Source organism: Lampetra planeri, chromosome 25 (assembly GCF_965212315.1).
Source record: "Lampetra planeri chromosome 25, kcLamPlan1.2.h2, whole genome shotgun sequence".
Classification (NCBI taxonomy): Eukaryota; Metazoa; Chordata; class Hyperoartia; order Petromyzontiformes; family Petromyzontidae; genus Lampetra; species Lampetra planeri.
In genome coordinates this window covers 86,537-105,498 of record NC_136131.1, presented here as the reverse complement: position 1 = coordinate 105,498, position 18,962 = coordinate 86,537, and the positions used below count along the sequence as shown (strand labels likewise).

The 18,962-nt window shown below is 54.0% G+C and overlaps 1 protein-coding gene across 3 annotated transcripts in view; it reads right to left on the bottom strand.

Annotated features, from left to right (window-relative positions):
- LOC144727193 (uncharacterized) overlaps positions 1-18,962 on the bottom strand; it is a 122,822-nt gene that overhangs the window by 35,477 nt on the left and 68,383 nt on the right. For all 3 annotated transcript variants that reach the window (XM_078605843.1, XM_078605844.1, XM_078605845.1), the window contains 12 exons: positions 17,595-17,740; positions 16,335-16,367; positions 15,152-15,266; positions 13,279-13,328; positions 12,215-12,391; positions 11,593-11,710; positions 10,840-11,002; positions 7,282-7,420; positions 4,221-4,350; positions 3,353-3,448; positions 2,885-3,243; positions 1,773-1,905 (listed from right to left, as the gene is read on the bottom strand). In XM_078605843.1, coding sequence (XP_078461969.1) covers positions 1,773-1,905; positions 2,885-3,243; positions 3,353-3,448; positions 4,221-4,350; positions 7,282-7,420; positions 10,840-11,002; positions 11,593-11,710; positions 12,215-12,391; positions 13,279-13,328; positions 15,152-15,266; positions 16,335-16,367; positions 17,595-17,740 — 1,659 coding nt within the window. The remainder of the gene's footprint in view (positions 1-1,772; positions 1,906-2,884; positions 3,244-3,352; positions 3,449-4,220; positions 4,351-7,281; positions 7,421-10,839; positions 11,003-11,592; positions 11,711-12,214; positions 12,392-13,278; positions 13,329-15,151; positions 15,267-16,334; positions 16,368-17,594; positions 17,741-18,962) is intronic.

Here is an 18,962-nt window from a genome sequence, read left to right as displayed (position 1 = left end):
GTGGGGTGCGGTGAGCTTGGGGTGCGGTGAGCGGGGGGTGCGGTGAGCTTGGGGTGCGGTGAGCTTGGGGTGCGGTGAGCGGGGGGTGCGGTGAGCTTGGGGTGCGGTGAGCTTGGGGTGCGGTGAGCTTGGGGTGCGGTGAGCTTGGGGTGCGGTGAGCTTGGGGTGCGGTGAGCTTGGGGTGCGGTGAGCGTGGGGTGCGGTGAGCGTGGGGTGCGGTGAGCGGGGGTGCGGTGAGCTTGGGGTGCGGTGAACGTGGGGTGCGGTGAGCTTGGGGTGCGGTGAGCGTGGGGTGCGGTGAGCGTGGGGTGCGGTGAGCGGGGGGTGCGGTGAGCGGGGGGTGCGGTGAGCTTGGGGTGCGGTGAGCTTGGGGTGCGGTGAGCTTGGGGTGTGGTAAGCTTGGGGTGCGGTGAGCTTGGGGTGCGGTGAGCGGGGGTGCGGTGAGCTTGGGGTGCGGTGAGCTTGGGATGCGGTGAGCGGGGGGTGCGGTGAGCTTTGGGTGCGGTGAGCTTGGGGTGCGGTGAGCGTGGGGTGCGGTGAGCTTGGGGTGCGGTGAGCGTGGGGTGCGATGTGCGTGGGGTGTGGTGAGAGTGGGATGCGGTGAGCATGGGGTGCGGTGAGCGTTTGGTGCGGTGAGCGTTTGGTGCGTTGAGCTTGGGGTGCGGTGAGCATGGGGGTGCGGTGAGCGTGGGGTGCGGTGAGCGTTTGGTGCGTTGAGCTTGGGGTGCGGTGAGTGTGGGGTGCGGTGAGCGTTTGGTGCGGTGAGCGTTTGGTGCGTTGAGCTTGGGGTGCGGTGAGCTTGGGGTGCGGTGAGCTTGGGGTGCGGTGAGCGTGGGGTGCGGTGAGCGTGGGGTGCGGTGTGCGTGGGGTGCGGTGAGCGTTTGGTGCGGTGAGCGTTTGGTGCGTTGAGCTTGGGGTGCGGTGAGTGTGGGGTGCGGTGAGCGTGGGGTGCGGTGAGCGTGGGGTGCGGTGAGCGTGGGGTGCGTTGAGCGTAGAGTGCGGTGAGTATGGGGTGCGGTGAGCGTGGGGTGCGGTGAGCGTTTGGTGCGGTGAGCGGCGGGGTGCGGTGAGTGTGGGGTGCGGTGAGCATGGAGTGTGGTGAGCATGGGGTCCGGTGAGCCTGGGGTGCGGTGAGCGGGGGTGCGGTGAGCATGGGGTGCGGTGAGCGTTTGGTGCGGTGAGCGTGGGGTGCGGGGAGCATGGAGTGCGGTGAGCATGGGGTCCGGTGAGCGTGGGGTGCGGTGAGCGTGGGGTGCGGTGAGTGTGGGGGTGCGGTGAGCATGGAGTGCGGTGAGCGTTTGGTGCGGTGAGCGTTTGGTGCGTTGAGCTTGGGGTGCGATGAGCGTGGGGTGCGGTGAGCGTGGGGAGCGATGAGAGTGGGGTGCGGTGAGCGTGGGGTGCGGTGAGTGTGGGGTGCGGTGAGAGTGGGGTGCGGTGAAAGTGAGGTGCGGTGAGTGTAGAGTGCGGTGAGAGTGGGTGCGGTGAGTGTAGAGTGTGGTAAGCGTGGAGTGCAGTGAGTGTGGGGTGCGGTGAGAGTGGGGTGCGGTGAAAGTGAGGTGCGGTGAGTGTAGAGTGCGGTGAGAGTGGGTGCGGTGAGTGTAGAGTGTGGTAAGCGTGGAGTGCAGTGAGTGTGGGGTGCGGTGAGAGTGGGGTGCAGTGAGCGTGGAGTACGGTGAGCGTGGAGTGCGGTGAGAGTGGAGTGCGGTGAGTGTATGGTGCGGTGAGTGTGCAGTGCGGTGAGAGTGGAGTGCGGTGAGCGTGGAGGCCCTCACCTGCGCCATGCGGACGTCCACCTCGGAGGCCCCCGCTGGGGCCACCGTGGTCTCCTCCAGCTGAGCCTCCCCCGGCACATCTAGTCCCATGCGGCACGCGACGGCCTTCAGCGCCGGGGCCAGGATCTCCACCCTGGCGGCAGCGACCGCACGCTACTCGTCAGCGCTTCAGCGCTCAGACCGCAGCCAACAGCGCCATATTTGTTTGTTTGTGTAAGGAATGCCGAGAGACGAACCCTATCAGGAAATAAATAAATAAATAAATAAAGTTATGTGACCTCGCTGGGTATAACGGCACCTCGTGAGTTCTAATAACGAGCCCAACTCTCATTGGCGAAATGCTGTCCCAGCTGACGATGTAGGGCACACGCCCAATCGGACTTGAAGGTGGAGATCATTCAAATTCAAAACGAGGGGTCGGTTGGGAGACCGTTAGGAGAAATACATGGGATTGGTGGAGAGTCACGGGAAACTCCAGAAAGGATGAGTAAAGGCAGGGATAGAAGGAGGTTCAGAGTGTCTGAACGGGGTGATTCCCTGATATGAGACAAACGCGTACTGTGCGCAAGACGTGATCAAGACGAAGTTCAAGACTCACTCGGCTACTCCTTGATGCTTGTAATTTGTGCAAGGTGTAAACGACATGTATTGCACGGAATTACACGACGCATGGGCTGTGAATTCCACTCTGTGTGTGATTATTTATTTTGGTATTGTTCTTCTTCATATGGCTGATGTTGATTAAGAGCAAAAAAACCTCAAATTGTACATGCGGATACGTTATGATAATGCACAAAAGGGATATTAGAAACCCTCAGGCAGTGTGCGGAGACTGTGGTCACTTCCCAGAACAGAACCATGGGACGTGCAACGCCGACGCCAAATTCACAAACATGAAGGAGGAGGCATCACCACAGCGATGATTCACCACTGCACCATGCCCGACGCAACCGCCTGGCTCAGGAACCACCTGGACGTGACGCTGCTCGCCTGTCACCGAGCGCGTAGCGGATATCCAGCAGCGAGCGGCATGCTCGATGGCACGATTCCCCCCGCGAGAACCACCGTAACCAGTGAACCGCGGCACGTCGGCACCGGCCGGCGCGTCTCACCTGTACGTCTTGCCAAGCCCGGCAGCGTCACTCACTCCTGGCCGCTGGCGCCCCCACTCCGCCTTGAGGAGCTCCAGCCGCTTGCACAGCAGCAGGAACGCTTCGAGCAGCGCAAGGGTCGACAGAGGGTCGGCCCGCGGCGTGCCGGGGAGGGGTGGGGCCAGCAGCGTCCCTCCCCCATCGTTGTCGTCGTCGTCATCACCGCTGCCCTGAGGAGCACGTTCTGCCGGCGGAGCCACGACAGACGCGGCCCCACCGGCGGCCGCTGTCTGCAGGACGTCCTCCAAGAGCAGTGAGACGCCGAGCATCTCACCGTTGAGGGCCCGACGCCCGCTGTCCGTCAGTCCGCACAGACGCAGCTGGACGTGAAGACAAACGGATAAAGGGGCACGTGAAACGGACTCTGGAGGAAAAAGAGATTTGACGGCGGTGGTTTCCTCTGGCCCGTGCCCGTCAAGCGTCACTGACCTGCAGGCCATGTTGCGTCTGCCACAGCTGGCCGATCATCCCCGGGTAGGGCCCCTCTGTGTTCAGGAATGACCTCCAGGGGAAGAGCTCCGCGGCCTGTGTGGGGAGGACAGAAATAGGAGAGGCCACGCGCCGCCAGGCTTCTTGTGGTGGCGCTCGCATGGAGACTGCTACTGGGATGTATTATTGGCCTAAGCCCAATTATTTTCAAGGACACCTTGAGTGACTGCTACTATAATATTGTTTTTTTTTGGGTTAGATCACGTAAATATAAATGTGTCGTTAAACCTGCCACCACCCGACACACCCAATTAGTAAGGTTTGTCACGTAAACAGAACATGCCAATTCGTAACTCGTACAGCACACCGGTGTGTTGGAGAGCAAATCCATAACATTTACAATCCGAGTATGCCATTTCGCCAGTAATTACAACTAATGATGCTAGTTGCAATTACTGGCAAAATGTTGTGGATGTGTTGGAGAGCAAATCCACAACAGTTACAATCTGAGTGAGTGAGTGAGTAGGGTGGAAACGCCGGTGCGATCGTGTAAGTGAGTGAGTGAGGTAGAGACACCGGTGGGATCGTGTGAGTGAGTGAGGTGGAGACGTTGGTGGGATCGTGTGAGTGTGTGAGTGGGGTGGAGACGCCGGTGGGATCGTGTGAGTGAGTGAGTGAGGTGGAGACGTTGGTGGGATCGTGTAAGTGAGTGAGTGAGGTGGAGACGCCGGTGGGATCGTGTAGTGAGCGAATTATTGAGGTGGAGATGCCGGTGCGGCTTTGAATGTTGCCGCTGGTGAAAGCTGCATGGAAGCCGGTGCTGGAGGGAGACGGAGGGGGCAGATGGAGCGAGCGCAAGGGGCGGCACCTGTGGGCTGCCCGGCTGCACGGGCTGCGGCAGGCGCAGCGCCGCTCCATACAGGCTGGCGGCAGGGACATCCGCGAGTGCACGGGCCGTGGTGCTCGCCTCCTCGCTCACTCGCACGGCGCCGCTGTCCCTGCGCGCAGCATGCATGCAACGAGCAGGAGACGTCGCGGCATCATCGCCACGAAGCCGCGGCAAGTCGGTGCCGGGCTGGCGGCACACTGAGCCTACGTGGCCTCACAAGTCCCGATATGGGTAGGCCATGCACGTACGCGCAGATAACAATGTCAACTTGTGATGTACCTCCACCGCCCAGGGTTTGCTTGCTCTCGTAGAGGGAGAGAACGACTCAGAGGGGCGAGGCCGAACCACAACAATTGCCCAATTGTGGTCTTCTATATATTAAAGTATTATTCAGGTATTATCGGCCAATTAACGTTGCAAAGTGATTTCCTGCTCAAATTAGTTTGAGGTGGTCTGGCTCTCTTGTTTACAGTCCGAAGCATTCCTACGGCAAGGACGAGTTTATCCATAGGAGAGCCACTAGGAGATACACAATTACAAATGTGTGTGCACACGTACACTCAAAAGGGGCCTACGTCTCCTCGACCATGCATCACTCTGGGTGTTTCACAACAGCCCATGGCCAGGTACAGCCAATGAGCCCTTATGAAGGCGGAAACAGGCATCCTTTTCTGCCATAGCCTCGCTGAGGCCGTATCAAATCCACACAGCGCTACAATCACGCACACGTATGTTCGCATGAGGACTCGTCCCGTTAAGACGCACTTCTCAAGGTGGTTATTTTTGTCATATCTGCCAACAGTCAGTGGGCGCAGCAGGTGAGCAGTGAGGTCCGCTCCAGAGGCGCTCTCTTCCCAACGTAACACATCGGCTACTCACTTCAGGCTGAGTCAACTTAGATGGGGACACTACCAACTGAGCACAGGGATATGCCTGGCCAGGATTCAAACCTGTTCACAGGATTGGGGTTACTATGTATATATAATTTCTCCTAGCTAGACACAAAGATAAAGATCCCTCATATAGCCTTATAACAGGCAATTGCGATTAGCGAACGATACACGAGGGGCTTGGTGGCCAACGCCACGCCCGGTTGCCTTTTGTCCCTGCAGTGCCGATGTTCATGCACCGTACCTGGTACTCATTTCGAGAATAATTCACCTAGGGGAGGCCCAGGAGCAGTTCAAATAATCGCCACTGTCATTGGTCGTCAGTGGGAATCGAACTCGGGTCGCCGGGTTCGGAGCGCAATGTGCTAACCACTGCGCCACCGCTCGTTCCGGTGTGCGCGCTCGCTCGGCTACTCGGTTTGATTCGACGGTCACCATTATGGCGCTAACAGCGGCAGCCTGCGCAACTAAGCTGTATCTTCTTGGTTCTTTCGGTAAAGTCACGTAGAAGGGAAGTAATAAAATAATACAAATAAAACATAATAAAATAATTCTCACGACGTTTCGGCTACAACGCAAGCAGCCGTCTTCAGGTGAAGAATGAGACACTGCCAAGCTTGGAGCTTATATATAAGCTGGGTTGGAGGTGGAAGAAGAGCGCCTTAACAAAATAATGTGCATATCAAGAGGAATTTAGCATATTCATGGGAAATGCGTAGGAGGTGGGCGGGGGGGTTTCAAAGTCATATTATGCCCATGCATTATGCAGGATTAGCAGCATCAAAGGGAGGGGGTAGGGGGTAGCATTAACAAAGGGAGGGAATGTTAATAGTATGTAGAAGCAATGAAACATGTCAATGGGAGAGCGATGAAAGGAGACCCGCAGCGGAGCAAATAATGCATTCCCTGTGGAGAACACAAGATACACAGTCAATGCCAGTGAGTGGACTGCGGTCTGAAAGTCACCGTAAACGTGAACAACAATCAGTTAAGATCCGAAATGGTTTATTACATCCTTCCAATGATTGCGGAGCCAGAATCCATCTTCTCGGTTGAAATTGTCTCTGTGTTTGTATATGTGGATCGCCTCATGAACGAATCTCTCATGGTAGCCAGATGGCTTGCAGAGAACCTCTGTCTTGGAGAAGTCAATGTCATGTGAGCCCACTGAATTGTAACAGTGATCTGCCATGGCTGAGGTGTTCGTCCTACCGTGTTTCAGGTCTGCTTTATGTTCACGGATGCGGTCCGAGACATGTCGTTTGGTTTCTCCAATGTAACTGCTACCACAGAGGCAACTTAGTTTGTAGACGCCAGGGTACTGTATGTCTGGAATCACGTCTTTTACAGACGGGACCAGATCACGTATTTTATGTACTGTGTTGAATCGGACCTGAATCTTGTGTTTAATCAGGATTTTGGAGATCTTTTTTGTGACCCCAGCAATGTAGGGTAAGGTGATGATTTTGAAAGGCTCCTCAACAGGATCCTTCTTGATGGTTGGAGTGATGGCTTTACGGATTGTGTAGTCGGAGTAACCATTAGCCTTAAGAGCTTGGCGTACGTGTTTGAGTTCACTGGCAATGTGTTCCTGGTCGGAGATGCATTTGGCTCTATGGTATAAAGTCTTGATGAGGGAGTTCTTCTGGGATGGATGGTGGTGGGAATCCGGTTTTAGGTAGGCATCCATATGGGTGGCTTTCCTGTAGACAGAATGGCTCATTGAACCATCAGGTCTCCTTTTAATTAGGACATCCAAAAAGGGTAGCTTGCCATCTTTTTCGACTTCCATGGTGAATCTGATGGCTGGGTGTATGGAATTGATGTGGTCGAGAAATTGGTCTAGAGCAGGCCGGCCATGTGGCCAGATGACAAAAGTGTCATCTACGTACCTCTTCCATAAGAACCAAGAAGATGCATCCCTGCAGTCACGAAAGCTTTAAATCGAAATTTAACTAAGCTGTACTTTTTATTTTATTGATACCAGGTAAGGCCCACTGAGCTATAGTCTCACTTTTTTTAGAAGCGACCCGGCCACAAATTATATCTCAACGAAGGGGCTTATCATCACGTGATCATTTATAGCAGCAGCTTGACGTTGATTCTAATGCCACCGACGTCCCGAAGATGCCCAAAGCCCAGCAACTCACCTGAGGCTGTTGCTGCTGGCCGCCTCAAACTTGAGCAGTGTCACCTGGCGGTACCGACACAGGAGCTCGGCCGCCTGCTCGGGGCTCCTGGGGTCCTTGAGCTCATCCAGTTGCCTCTGGATCTCATGCAGCTCGCTCTCTACAGGGGGCATAGTCACACAGCAGCACGGCACAGTCACACAGCAGCACGGCACGGTCACACAGCAGCACGGCACGGTCACACAGCAGCATGGCACGGTCACACAGCAGCACGGCATGGTCACACAGCAGCACGGCATGGTTACACAGCAGCACGGCATGGTCACAGCACGGCATGGTCACAGCACGGCATGGTCGCAGCACGGCACGGTCACACAACAGCACGGCACGGTCACACAGCAGCACGGCATGGTCACACAGCAGCACGGCATCGTCACACAGCAGCACGGCATCGTCACACAGCAGCACGGCACGGTCACACAGCAGCACGGCATCGTCACACAGCAGCACGGCATCGTCACACAGCAGCACGGCACGGTCACACAGCAGCACGGCACGGTCACACAGCAGCACGGCACGGTCACACAGCAGCACGGCATGGTCACACAGCAGCACGGCACCGTCACACAGCAGCACGGCACCGTCACACAGCAGCACGGCATCGTCACACAGCAGCACGGCATCGTCACACAGCAGCACGGCACGGTCACACAGCAGCACGGCATCGTCACACAGCAGCACGGCACGGTCACACAGCAGCACGGCATCGTCACACAGCAGCACGGCACGGTCACACAGCAGCACGGCATCGTCACACAGCAGCACGGCATCGTCACACAGCAGCACGGCATCGTCACACAGCAGCACGGCATCGTCACACAGCAGCACGGCATCGTCACACAGCAGCACGGCATCGTCACACAGCAGCACGGCATGGTCACACAGCAGCACGGCATCGTCACACAGCAGCACGGCATCGTCACACAGCAGCACGGCATCGTCACACAGCAGCACGGCATCGTCACACAGCAGCACGGCATCGTCACACAGCAGCACGGCATCGTCACACAGCAGCACGGCATCGTCACACAGCAGCAGCGTGGCTTCACCCCCAGCGAGGGCTGCACTGGGGCACCAGCTGCTTCTCTCAGTCGCTGGCTTGGAAGTTCACAACACAGCTCCCGCCAGCATCCTCCCTCAAGTGAGCTTGTGGCAGCACTTATCTCCAGTGGCAGTCCACAGTCTGTGGTGGAAAATCCACGTTTCCATGGCAGGGACCAGTTTATCCCAAAAAGATAACCCCTGCTGACATCCCGCAATGCGGTACTCGTTTTGTCGACACTCGAGGGATGATTGGCTTATTTACCGACTTGGGATTTTAACAGTGTCTCATGTTCCGTGAGTCGAGTGTTCAGCCACAGCATCACCTGACTGCAGGTACGAAACTAATCTTTTTTATATTTTACCAGGTAAGGCCCACTGAGTTATGAATCTCTTTTACAGAAGCGACCTGGCAACAAATCATAGTTCAACGAAGTGGCTTATCATGTGGAAATTTATAGCAGCCAAATACTCGAAACGCATGTTTCTAAATGTGGAGGAAAAAACCACAGGACCTGGAGAAAAATGGAAGCGATCACGGGGAGAGAGACATGGAAACTCCAAATATTCAGGCGTCAGGGTCGGGATCGAACCCACAACCTCCTGAATACCAGGTGAGGTAGTTAAGATCTTGCCACCGTGGCAACCTGTAGTGTCACAGAAAGGTGTACAGGGGTGTGAGTCACACTCAGGGGTCGCTACCTGGATTTGATCCAGACATCCTGGCAATCGGAACCTGCGTGTGGATGGCAGGAATTGATTTGTGCCGAGATCTGGTACTGATACTGCGATGAACTTGATAATAGTAAACTGCACAGGTTTAATAATAGACCTAGTGCCGCCTGACAGAAATGTCTGGGGTTTGGTCTACATTGGAATATATCGGGATAACTACTCACAACCAGACAGCGGCCATATTTATGGCTGTCGCGCAAACTTAACGTGAATCTGAGATATATGATAATAATTGACTTTTTTTTAAGGCGCCTTGCACTAATGTCTCAAGGCGCCTTATGCACTAATGTCTCAAGGCGCCTTATGCACTGTGTGTGTGTTGAATTTCTTTCCCACCGTACTTAGCCAACCGTGCTAATTGGAGGTGTGGGGGGGGGGGAGAGACAACAAACTAAACACACACAAAATATAACTTAACAATATATATCTTACTGCACAGTGACCCTGAATGTTGAGCAAGGCTGTGCCGCATATGTTGTGCTGGCTGAGCGACTGTGATGGGGGTTGACAGCCACCCAGATCCACCAATTCAGTTTTTTTCAAACAAACAGATATCTCTATCGTGACAAACACCAACATCGCAGCTGTACAATCGCACTTGATGTGTTATTTATTATTAGCCATGATCCTCCACAACGGCACATTTCAATCGGCACTCTGGACAAACCTCGCACATTTCCGTGGGCATCCTCTCATGTGCAGCGAGGTAGGAACTGGGTCCTCCACCCCAGATATGACAGGAGCAGGATTACAGCTTCGGCCGAAACTGTGCTGTGTTAGTTAGTTAAGTTACTCCTCTTCATCCTCTATGGGACATGAGGCCACAATGAGTTCCCTCCACTTCTCCCTGTCCTTGGCAACATGTTGAAACTCGCCCCAAGAGAGGTCGATCGCTGCTGCCAGCTCCTGCTTTACACGGTCTTGCACCAGGTGGTCTCGGCTCTCCTGGGTTTCCTTTTGCCCGGTGGTGTCCATCTTAGAGCAATTTTTGGTGTACGGTCCTCTGGTCCATTCTGAGTACATGTCCAAGCCATCTGAGTCGCCATCTCTCGACGTCTCGTGTGTGATACTAGGACAACCGGGTCTTCTTGTACCGTTCGGTGTTGTCGGTTTTGTTTGGCCAGAAGATGCAGCCGATTCTCCTGAGGCAGCTGTTACGGAAGGACTCCACCCTTTTTGTGTCAGTCCTGACGACACGCCAACTCTCCGAGCCATACAACAGTACCGCTTTAACGTTGCTGTAAATCTGTGCTTTTGTACAGCAGTAATAATAAATTTTAAAAATTTTACTTCGACCGCACGACTCCGTATTCGCTGTCCCTTTTAGAGAAAGAGAAAAGATGACTCGGGGGCGTGAGGGACCACAGACAAGCAGGAAGGCAGCCAAGCTCTGTGGTCCTGCACATATGAAGGTGTTATCAGCCAATTAATGAGTGTTTACTTATGGTAGGAGATCGGAGCACCAGAAGTAAACCCACTCGTGCGAGGAGGAAACTCTATCCCACACAGATGGAACAGGTAGAGTCCACAATTTTTCTGTACCACCTTCTCCTGGCGAGCCAGGGCATGGCTCCTCCTCGACACCCGCCCACGAGGAAGGGAGCAACCCGAGCTTCTTGTGAGATGGCCTCCTTTGCCTCCTTCACACCTTCAATTAGCACGGCTGGCTACATATGTTGCTGAAGAATCTCAACGAGCACACACACATGCATAGCGACGGCAGCTGCGGTGGTCCGCACTCACCGATGGCGTGGGTCTCCCTGCACGATGAGAGCTGCGTTGCGACGGGCAGCTGGGAGGTGCCGAGCGGTGCGCTCACGCTCAGCGCGCTCACGCTCAGCGTGCGCACAATGTCGTGCAGCGCGCACGCGATGTGCAGCACCAGGCGCAGGGCGCGGTAGCAGTGCTGGGGAACAGAGAGCGGGGCCGCACACTGTCAAGTGCACGCTCGCGTGTAATAACGGTGACGATGGTGGTGATTTCCCAAGGTGTTATTGTGGTGATGTTGTTGGACAATTGATGAGTGTTTTACATGTGGGACAAAACCGGAGCACCCGGAGGAAATCACTGCGTGCGAGGGGGAAACACTCTATCCCACACAGATAGATCATGATGGTAATGATCATATCCGAACTGTTCCTAGACCTCCCCTAGGTCGACTCAGCCTCAAATGAGTACGTGGTGCAATGTGTATAACATCTATGAATGCCGGCATTCATAGGTGCTTGCTAACAGCACTTGCCCGAACAGTCCGTTGAGGCTATGTGGGGGCTCTTTTTTTGGTGATGATGATGGTGGTGCAGACGATGCTGACGATGCTGATGATGCTGATGATGGAGGTGATGGTGACATGCTGCAGTGCCATGTTTCATATCACGGTCGGCGATCACTTCTTCATGTTACAGACAAGTGACTGTCGTTCGCAGGCAACAGAGAGACGGTTCCATGGCGCTCCGAACGATGCGGAGCGCGGCACGTGCAGTTGGGCGTTGTTACCACGTCCTCCAGGGTGCTGAACATCTGCAGCACCTCGCGGGGGTGCGGGATGAACCAGGCGTTGAGGAAGACACTGCCGTCGGCGGAGAGGACGCGGCGTGGCCGGGCCTGCAGCCGCCTACCGCGAGGCGCGGCGAGCGAGCACGGTGAGGACACGGGAAGAGGATCGTGAGCACGGTTAGCGCACGCAGTAAGGACACGGTGAAAGCACGGTGAGCACAGTGAGCACACGGTGAGCATGGTGAGCACGCGGTGAGAATACCGTGAGATAACGATGAGCACGCGCGTTGAGTGCATGAGACCAACCTGAGTGAATAAGTGTCTGTTGTAAATGTGTGTGTGTGGTGAATAGGTAGGGAGCGGCAGTGTAGCAGTTAGCGCGCTGCGTTCCTAACCCGGCGACCCAGGTTCGATTCCCGCTCAAGGTCAACGCCAGTGGCGATTATTTCAAAGGTCCTAGGCCTCCCCTAAGTAGACTCAGCGTCAAATGAGTTTTCCGATGCGGTGTGTAAACATTGCCACTCGTGCGCCATACCAGCCTTCATAGGTGCTCGCTAACAGCACTTGCCCCTACAGTCTGTTAAGGCTACAAGGGGGATCGTTGTCTTTGTGTGGCCCACACTTGGGATCGGCCGTGAGTCCAGCCTCCGAGTCGCGCTCCCCCTTCCTCTCCCTGCCGTCCCCCAGCATGAAGTGCGAGTCACGCAGTGCAGGCACGGCGGCCAGCGCAGTGCGCAGCCCCGCGTAGCTTGCCAGGATCTGCCCACGCGCCGAGAACTGGGCCATCCTCAACGCCACACTGCATGGCCCACACCGCACCAAACCACACCGAACCATACCGAACCAAACCACACCGCGCCGCACCAAGCGTGTGAGTCGAGCCCAGCTGTGCAGCAGCAGTCACAGGCATGGAGGCAATGACATCGCGGCCGCTCCCTGTGAGCGTGATGGATCCCACCCACATGGACACCCCACATCCACGAGCTCGTGGGATTGGAACACGAAACACTGGCACATTCATGATGCCGGCCAACAGTTGCAATTGGCAACATTATTTATTGCAATCAACCGATCAATGCTGTATAAGTCTAATCTAGATTTGAAGTTTTCGTGACTGCAGGAATCCATACTCTTTGGTTCTTTCGGTAAAGTCACGGAGGTATAAAATTATGTATTTAATTAATTTTTATACCTACGTGACTGTATAACTCTCTCAATCTACATTAGAATGGCTGTTTGAATTAAATATGCCGCTGTTGGTGTCCTTTAAAATGGTTGTGCAGCGGTTGACGCGCTGCGCTGTGGGCCCGGTGATCCAGGTTCAATTCCTGCTCATGGTGACAGAAAACTAATTGAACCGGTCCTGGGCTTCCTCTAGGTCGACTCAGCCTTATAATCAGTACTTGGTTCAAGATGTAAACATCAGTCCTTGGGTGACAAAGGCGATCAGTTGTGATGTTGACCTCCCATCCCTCTTGTCCCGTGCCAGGGTTCATAGGTGCTCGCTAACAGCACTTGCCACACTGGGTATGAACAGCATACCTTCTGGAGTTAACCATTGCTACGTACAATTTGTCGACTCCAAACCAAGCTGAACTGGAGAGGGAAATGGGATTAATTTGAAATGAGGGGATAACTACTATAAAATCCCTTCTGATGAAGAATTAAAAAAAATAAAAATGTTACCTTTGGCAAAATTCCACAATGAGGGTTCTTTTAATTTTATCCACCTCCTCCTGAAAAGAGAGCAAACCAAGACACGGAGTTTAAATCTGAACGGATACTTCGCTCGCATGTACAGGACAAGTGAAACGCCATTAGCCGATTTGTCAAGTTCATCCTCATTCTACGGGGCCAACAATCACCTCGCTCCACCTGCGGACGATCTTATCGCATGTTGCATAGTTGGGTCTCGCCTTGACTATTGTAACTCCGTCCTTGTCCGGACCTCCGCTGGCAACCTAAAGAAACTTCAAAGACTACAAAATAACCTAGCACGCGTCGTCATTGCCCACACTCATCCCCGCCTCGACTCACTAGCTCGTCTCCGCGCTCTCAACTGACTCCCCATCGCCAGCAGGGTCACATACAAGACCGCCTGCCTCTTCCACAATGCCTTCATATCCGCCTGCCCGCCGTATCTTTCTTCATTATTGACAACTTGCAGCTCAGCACACGGCAGATGCCTGCGCAGCGCGACTCACGACCTCCTCTCGATACCAAGATCCAGGATGGTCATGTCTACGCGCCGCTTCTCGGTGGCAGCCCCAACAGTCTGAAACGATATCCCTCTGCACATTCGCAGCATCACCTCAATCGCCTCCTTCAAGAGACACTTAAAAACTCACCTCTACAATCATGCTTTTGAGCGACTCTGAGCTTGGCTCCGCGCCTCTGAGTTGCGGCCACTACGTCTGCAAATTTGCGCGCGTTACAAATTGTACTATTATTATTATTATTCGCTCCATCTTTGGCTGCCATTCCACTCGCAGGCTCGACCGTCGAGTTCCATCGCTTCTGGCCACGTTCTGATCTCTCCAAGGCCAGCTGCTTTTCCCGAATGTCAATAACTTCTTGAAGTTACTCGTCTAGCCTGGGCCTCGCGCCTCACGCCGAAGCAGCTCATGGCGCTTGTGTCGTTAACGTCTCTCCGAGTGTGCAGCGAACGGGAGGAGGTCGTGCTGCCCGCATGCGCCTGGCAGTCTGCCTGGTGGAGAGATCCTGGCACAAGCTATTCCGGACCAGGGCAGCATCAAACGATCCGTGCTGCAAACCTGCATGGAGTACAGGGGCCACGGTGGCTAGGAGATGTTAACTTCCTCGCCCGGTATGAAGGAGGTGGTGGGTTTGATCCCGACCCTGATGCCTGCTGTATATTTGGAGTTTACATGTCTCTCTCCTTCTCTGTTGTCACATGGATTTTCCTCCGGGTCCTCGGTTTTTCCCTCCGCATTTAAAATCATTGTGCGTTTAGAGTATTTCGACATGATGAGCCACTTCGTTGAGCTACCATTTGTGGCCAGGTCGCTTCTGAAAAGGAGCTATATAGCTCAGTGGGCCTTACCTGGAAAAAAAAAAGTTTAATTGTTTGTTTATAGGTCACGGGGTTACGCGGTGGACAACAGAAGGCAGTGCAGGAAGTCCATTGTACTGTACTATGCTGACACATCTGCGCTGCCCATGTTCACTAACCCGCACTGACCAGTGTGGTGAAGTATAGTCAAATATGGCACACTGTTTGCGGAGGGCCTCATCCAGCAGCAGATTACAAAAGGGTTGTGCGCACAGCAGTGTGAGGCTGCTACTGCTGCATAGTAGCGCACTACACTAAACACAATGTGTATTTAGTTTCGTGTGCTGTGTGTTTATTGAGTGTCGTATTTGGAGTGTCTCTGGTGGTGTCGTGTGCTGTGTATTTCGTGTTTCGGATGTGCGTGGTGGGGCCGAGTCAGTGAGTTAGCGTGCGAGTCTGCACCACGTGCGTGGCGAGCGCGGTATATTTGGGGTGTGCGGTGAGTGCAGCGGGGCGAGGTGAGCGAGTGAGCGTGCGAGTCCACACCGCGTGCGTGGCGAGCGCTCCATGCGCTCCCTTCCAGCGGAGGAATCCGCGCAGCGCGGCATCGCGTGCCCCTCGTCGCTCCAGCTGCAGCGACACGAACGCCTGCGCCGCGAGCCTGCGTCGCGGGGACACCACGAGAGCTCCGTCGGTGCTCACCCTCCGATCACAGCCCTGCTGAGCTAGTGCTCGAAATTCCACATGACTCTGGCGGATGCTAGTCTATCTATAGGATAACCACCATTGACTTCCCCATAGAGCAGTACCTATTTATCGACCCCGGAAGGATGGGCTGAGTCAACCCCCCCAACCTCAATCAAATTGAAAATAATTTCTTTAGAACAGCTTTTTGTGTTTAGTTTGTTGTCTTTTCCCCACACCTCCGATGATCACAGTTGGCTAGGTACGGTGCGAAATAAGTTCAACATACATGTGTAGTGACATGGAATGGGTCACTGTGGTGCATAGCGCTGGTTGCTGATACAGAAGGGGATCGGAGGTGTAGTAGCCCTGTCTGCCAGCAGGATGTGATGAGCCAGAGAGAGGGACGTGAGGCAAGGGGGACAGAGGGGGTACGTGTGGTAAAGCCCGGAAACCTTCTTGTGGGTTCCAAAAGGGGGGCATGGCCGAAGGCAGAGCGAGGTCACGCTGGGTGTATAAAGGAAAGACCCCGAGCGAGGGTTCGGGGCTGTTGTTTTGAGTGGAACCGTCGTGCTACTGGAGTCCTCGTCACAGTCTTCACGTCGTCGGCGTTGTTGGTCAGGCAGCCTGTTAGCTGTCCTGACCCTAGCATAGTTACCTCTTGTACCGGTGAAGGCTATAATAAATATAGTGCCTCCTACTGTTAATGTCTCCGAGTGATTCACTACACCTGTATGTACAATCAGGATTTGAACTCGTGACGTTGCGATTGCGAGCCACTCGCTCTTCCATTGGGGCCACCCGGCCAATTCTGTGGGGGATACCGATTGACAGCCGTGGCTCTCAGGCGTGAGACTTAGTGAGGCCTTCCTTGCATAAATAAGCATAGTAATAATAATGACGATTATGATTAGAATAATAATAAATGACTTGAAAGGTCGATAGAACAATCTCACGCGAATAATTGAAGTGTGCGGTGAGGATAATTGCGCATCGGCTGGTAGACGGTCGAAGGAGAGAGTGGTGAGCCCCAGTGCATCCTCACCATGTGGAGCTCTGGGTGTCTGCGAACGTCACGCTGCAGTAGACACAGCCATCGGGGAAACACAACGTGAAGTGAATTGGCACCCACAGCAATACAAAGACAAAGGTCCCCCGTATAGCCTGTGACATATTTTTGGGGCAAGTGCTGTTAGCAAGCACCTACGAAGGCCTGCACGGCGCATGGGGAGGGGGATGGGTGGCTAGCAACATGCCCGGCCACCTCCGTCTCCCCAGTGGCGATGTTTTTACACACCGCACCAGGTACTCATTTGAGGCTGAGTGCACCTAGGGCAGACCTAGAATCGGTACAGATAATCGTCACTGGTGTTAGTCGTGAGCGGTAATTGAACTTAGGTAGCCGGGTTCGTAGTGCAGTGTGCTAACCTCTGCACTGCCGCTCCCCAAAAATCCGCAGCAATAACAATGCCCGACATTCGCCACCAACTCGGATTAAGTTCGCCATGTCTCTCTCTCTCTCTGACCTATTTACCTCATACATTCCTCGATTCATGAGTTCAACCCCATTGGTCTTTCATCAAAACTTCCCATTAACATCTGCTTAGCGAGAGGCTGTCCCCTCTTGTAGCTAGTGGCCATTGGCCATGATGACCTTATTAATATGCATTAAACATTTAGTTTAAACTCTTCCCTTGTCTTATATCCTTATCGTACCCTTATGTCACTGCTGTACGCAATTCTCTCTCCCCATCAGAGCATCACAAACTCGATGTTCTCTCATTCCTCCCTCACCACCCCCGTACCTTCTCTGTGACCAAGAGACTACACGGATTACCAGAAACATATTACCGCACACATGTAATAATAATCAATTGCACTTATCAGGTTCCTTTCACAATAAAGTCTCAAGCGCCGTGCGTGAAAATAACAACATAATATGTAAGGAGATAGAAATATGTTTTATGAAGATGTGTCTGTAGTCAGCACTTAAGAAATTTCAAAACTGTCCTAGAAGAGCCTCATCTCCAATGGGAGGGAGTCCCACAATTGTGGGGGGTCACCAGCAGGGAGTCCCACACCTGGGGGAAGGGTCACCAGTAGGGAGTCCCACAACCGTGGAGAGGGAGGGGTACCAGAAGGGAGATCCACAATTACCACAGTAAACGCCAAAACACCCCAAGACCCTGACCGAGATCGAGGTGCGCAGGAGAGGGCACCGTGTCGATTCAGAGGGGGGTTACAATTGTGCTGAGCTCGTGACTTGGCGTGAGAGAGTGAGCGAGGGAGATGTGCGGGGGGAGACCTTTTCTTGCCAAGGAACGGGTGCTTGGCGGAGAGGCCGGGGGCACCGGCGGGGCCCCCCCACTCGGACTCGGAGCGCCCCGACGCGCTCGGCGTGCCCACGGACGCCGAGCTCAGGCGGCTCGAGCCCTCCGAGTCCTCGGCCGACTGCCAACATGGGCGCAGGCACACACGCGGTGGGCGGGCGCGGTTAGTAATCACTGATTGCAGCCGGCATGGCGCACGACCGCCTAGTTGCCAGGCACGGACCCAGAGGTCCAAAACGTCAAGCCGTCAGCAACAAACAGCACCGCCAATGTTGTTGGGGCGCCGTGGTGGCGAGATGTTAACTTCCTCTCCTGGTATACAGGAGGTCGTGCTTTCGATTCCGACCCTAGACGCCTGCTGTATATTTGGAGTTTGCATGTCCCGTAGTTGCATGGATTTTCTCCAGGTTTTCTGGTTTTTCCTTCCACATTTATAATCATTGTGCATTCAGTGTATTTGGCTGCTGTAAATTTCCACGTGATAAGCTAGCTGAGTGGGCTTTACCTGGTAAAATAAAATAGTTTCGTTTGTAGTTTACTTTAGTTGTAAGATATCAAATTCGAAAATGTGTTTACTCTAACCAACGTTGTCATAAACCAAGAGTTGACACGTTTATTGAATTGTTGCAAGGTTACTATCGTAAGAGATTGAGAAATGAGATGATGATGGGAGGGATTGCTAAGGTGCAGCAGTGCAAGGGAAGAAGCAAAAAGAGAAGTGTTGTGACCGGCAGTGTGGTGAGTGAGTCAGTGAATAAGTGAGTGGGTGAATCAGTGAGTGAATGAGTGGGTAAGTGTGTGAGTGAGCGGGTGGGTGAGTGTGTTGTTGTGACCAGCAGTGTGGTGGTTGAACACAGCGTTGATGAGATGAAACAATCAATCTGGTAGACTGGCAAACAGTCAGTCTGGGTGGAGCAATCAATGAGTGAATTTCACGGGAATAGTAACTGACCACCGGTGAGCAAGTGACTGGAGTGTATCCGTGAGTGCTGCATCATTAATCAAGTATTGTATTTTGGTACACTGTGGAGCACACAGAATCATAACAGTGCAGTGGTAACAAGGCAGGATGTGCTTGTACAGCCGGACAGAGGTGGCTACGCACGTGGCTGCCTGTAATCCAGCACTGTGGAGGCAGCAGCGAGGGTTGGTGGATCGCACAAATGTTGCGAAACTTCCTTCCCAAGGGTGGGCATTGAGGAGGAGCCATACCCTGGCTTGCCAGGAGAATGCAGTAAAGCAAAAATGTGGACTCCACCTGTTCCATCTTTATGGGATACAGTGTTTCCACCTCGCACGTGTGGGTTTTCTCTGGGTGCTCCGGTTTCCTCCCACATGGAAAC